Raw genomic sequence first — 3,485 nt, 5'->3', positions numbered from 1 at the left:
CCCAGAAGTCCAGTTTTGCCCAGTAATCCACGAGGTGGGTCATTTCATGTCTCAAGCCCGTAAATGGGTAGATCGCTAATCGACAGGCACTGATTAGCCAAATGATATTCTCACGGAGGTTTCTGCAAGGTATTACTGATGCATCAAGTCTGCAAAAAATATCCTAGAGCAGAGTCTTCATTCCAGTGGAAGATGCACAATGGTGGTTTCACCCACAAATAAAACACTATGGTTGTAATCCTACGCGTCACAGGGAGAAGGAAAATAACTTTGTTTTTGTTTTTTAAGCACAGTATCTGGCAGCAAACATAGCATCAAAACTTGAATGTGACTTTATATTTATATAGATACATGTATTTTACATATCATTGATCAACAGAGAAGAATGTTCCAAGAAACAATTTGTTCCAGGTCTGGTTTAAAATGACGGCTTGTCATTTCTGGAGGGCCCCCTCCCAACACACACGCTCGGCTTCCGCAATCTGTACATCAAGCAATGCTGCAGATCTTTATTTCGACGGGCGAGGAGACGAAGTAAAAAAAGTGCAGTTCTTCAATTAAAGTGCATGGATGAGGTAAACTAATTTCAAGAGTTTTGAGTTTATTCAGTACTGGCTCAGACGGGAACCATCCTGCCGTGCATCTGTTGCATTTGGGTGCGCATTGCTTGAACGCTGCTCAAGACCTTGTTCTGGTGCGGGATGGCAGTGATCCCGATCCTTGCCAGGTCACTGTGGAAAGCAAGAGAAGAAGCAGGGAGCTGAGGACCGTGGATCAGATGCCAGTGTACAGAAAAATATTAAGAGCCAACCGCAAGCAACACAGCAAAAGCAAGGCAGATGTACAGAAATGTTTAATTAAATAAGTGAAGGCATTGTGGAGGCATTTTAAAGTTATCCTCCATCCAAATGAAAGGCATTCCATTCCTTTAATGAGTGTAATGATATGCAGCACAAAGCAAAAGAGGACGATTAAATCCAGATTTACCAGTTTTTTGTTATATCGCTGAGTACTTACTCCTGGTTCATATGCACCACAGCCTCTAGGGTGGTATAGCCAGCAGCTGTGAAGTTATCCTTGTATCGCTCCATTTTAATGGCTTGGAGCCAGTCACTGACAGACACAACCGCCGAGAACTCAGGGGAGCTGGGATCCAGCAGGGCTGTGCTAGGTCTGGATGCCAAACAGTGAAAGGACAGAGAAATGGTGTCAGCTGGATCATGAATTACAAACCGAAGTTTGGTCTCTGCAACAACTACCCTCAACGATTAGGGAAAGTAAGGGCAAGACGTTGCACCCAGCGAAACTGGTGGCTCTCCGCACAGTAACGTAGATTAGTGCAAGAAACTTAACAAAATGCAAAGTAATAGGCCACTTTCTGCTAAGAATGAATTGACCTTAGGTTTCTATTTTTGCTTTCAGATCTAATTGGAACCACTATGCTGCTTACTATTTCCACCTCAGATGCAATCAAGTTCATAGAAAATGCTTTTGCTTCAAGAAACAAAGAAGATGGCAATGCTAGAAGGCGTTCAGCCTACTGGGTCTGTATCTCACAGGCAGCAATGCAAGCCCTTGCCAATCCTGCATATGTCAGACCTCAGCTCAGCAGCTATAGAAACGCTACTGAAGTATGCGCAAAGGAACTGGGAGCTCGCAACCTGCCAGACTGGTTTGGAGGGCAAAATTCAGGGCGGGTTCAGATAAGTCCTGCTTCTAGCCAGGTTTGCAGGCAAGCTCAGTGTGTTCAATCAAATTCAGGACAGCAGGGAGTTAATCCTCTCCTTAATCAATCCATTCCTGACCAGCGCGTGTGCCAGGAATGGCGGGAATCATGGAGCTTTGATCTTTGTTTGCACTGTGGAATGTGCTTCTCATTTTCCCCTGCGCAGATTTGTGAATAATTATTTTTCCTAAATCTGCTTCTCTTATTAATATCTCATTTATTATTTCATGTATATTGTAAATCACAGTTTCATTAAACCACTGTCAATTACTACTATCTCCCTAACCAAAACAATTACCATTTAACAATTTATTTGAAAAGGCACATCATCAAAGATTAGGTGTGCAATAGCACAGTTATGTCTTGCCTAAGGCACTGAGTACATGCTGGCAATACTTGGTACAACTCTTTTACTGTGCTATCTAAGACAAGACCAATGATGGCAACCTAATTATATACAATTATTCTTCACGTATAAAGTCACATAATATATTAATAACTTTACACGCACATGTGAAATTCATATTCTGAAGAGAAGAAATACAAAGATCTATAAATAGCCATGAACATGAAATGACCTTGAATAGGCTATTAACTTTTGGTTTTTATATATGCACACACACACACATATACACACACACAAAATGACCTTGAACAGGCTATTAACTTTTGTAAAATCATATCTTTTCAAAGTGCACCTGTAAATTGGAAAGAAAGCAAAATGGAGGAGTTCATACTGTGATTCTCAAATCAAATTATCACAGCAGATCATATTGTGATTCCCACCACGTAAATTATTTAAGCCTCAAGGGTGGATACATTTTTGCCAGGCTACCATTGCAATTAGGGCAATCTGGAAGATATGTGGTGATAGTGGCCTCACAGGGTTAATAATCCCTCTTCTGTTAATGTACATTGTAAGCAAGAATCACAAAGGGACCTACAAGTTTGAAAACAAAAATAGCTTTTTCCAGGGTGTTGTTATGTTGGACGCTGAATCAGAACCCCTGTTACTCCTTCACGGATTCAAGAAACTTAATTTTGTATTGCCCAATGGATATTTTTGTACCTTCCCTTCCACTGAAAAATATTTTCCCATTATCTTCCTCTTCTTTCTTTTCTTTTAAGCTTTTTTCCATATTTGCTGTAAGAAAATTTTCCTTACAAAGCAAAGACTTTTGAAAAAAATAGAAGAAACCTGGTGTAAATTAGTAAAGCTCCTATTACCTCAGCAGTGTTTCACCAGCTTAAGCAAACTGCTGATCTGTCCCAACAAAGATATTTTGGTTTTACCCTACAACTCTGGGAGTTTCCTTCCTACTGCACTTCTGCATGTACCAGGCATGCCATGCTTAGCAAACAAAACAAAACACAAATGTAATGCGGGATCGGTGGAGACATGAAACTGGCTTTCCACAAAATTAAATTCAAATTCACATAAAAATTAATCCACACCTTCCCAATGCCCGCAAGGCATTGGCTGTGATGCCATAATGCTCATTTGCAAATCCTGCACAAATCTAGGGTTTATAAAACTTGATGATGTACTTTTCCTGCAGAAAACCACATCACTCCTGTTAGCTACGCTGCATTAGGGTTACCCATTCAAACCCTTTCGCTAGGGGAGAGAGGGAAAAGATGCCGCAAACTTTGTCTTCATACAGAGGTTGCCTGCATCCAAACTTTTCCAGGACATGCTTAAGACTGCTATGAAACTGGTCAGCACTGGTGCGATACAGCAACAGCTCTGCTCATCATT

At 40.9% G+C, this 3,485-nt stretch overlaps 1 protein-coding gene across 1 annotated transcript in view; it reads right to left on the bottom strand.

The window, feature by feature from the left end:
* Nucleotides 1-616: 616 nt before the first annotated feature.
* Nucleotides 617-3,485, bottom strand: part of EPHA4 (EPH receptor A4) — a 103,219-nt gene continuing 100,350 nt past the window's right edge. The window contains exons 16-17 of the mRNA XM_035888836.1: nt 1,018-1,173; nt 617-731 (exon numbers count right to left, since the gene is read on the bottom strand). Coding sequence (XP_035744729.1) covers nt 617-731; nt 1,018-1,173 — 271 coding nt within the window. The remainder of the gene's footprint in view (nt 732-1,017; nt 1,174-3,485) is intronic.

This window comes from Egretta garzetta, unplaced genomic scaffold, assembly GCF_000687185.1.
Source record: "Egretta garzetta isolate BGI_Z169 unplaced genomic scaffold, ASM68718v1 scaffold161, whole genome shotgun sequence".
In the NCBI taxonomy this organism is placed as follows: domain Eukaryota; kingdom Metazoa; phylum Chordata; class Aves; order Pelecaniformes; family Ardeidae; genus Egretta; species Egretta garzetta.
The sequence above is the reverse complement of the archived record's forward strand: the minus strand, read 5'-3'. Positions and strand labels throughout refer to the sequence as shown.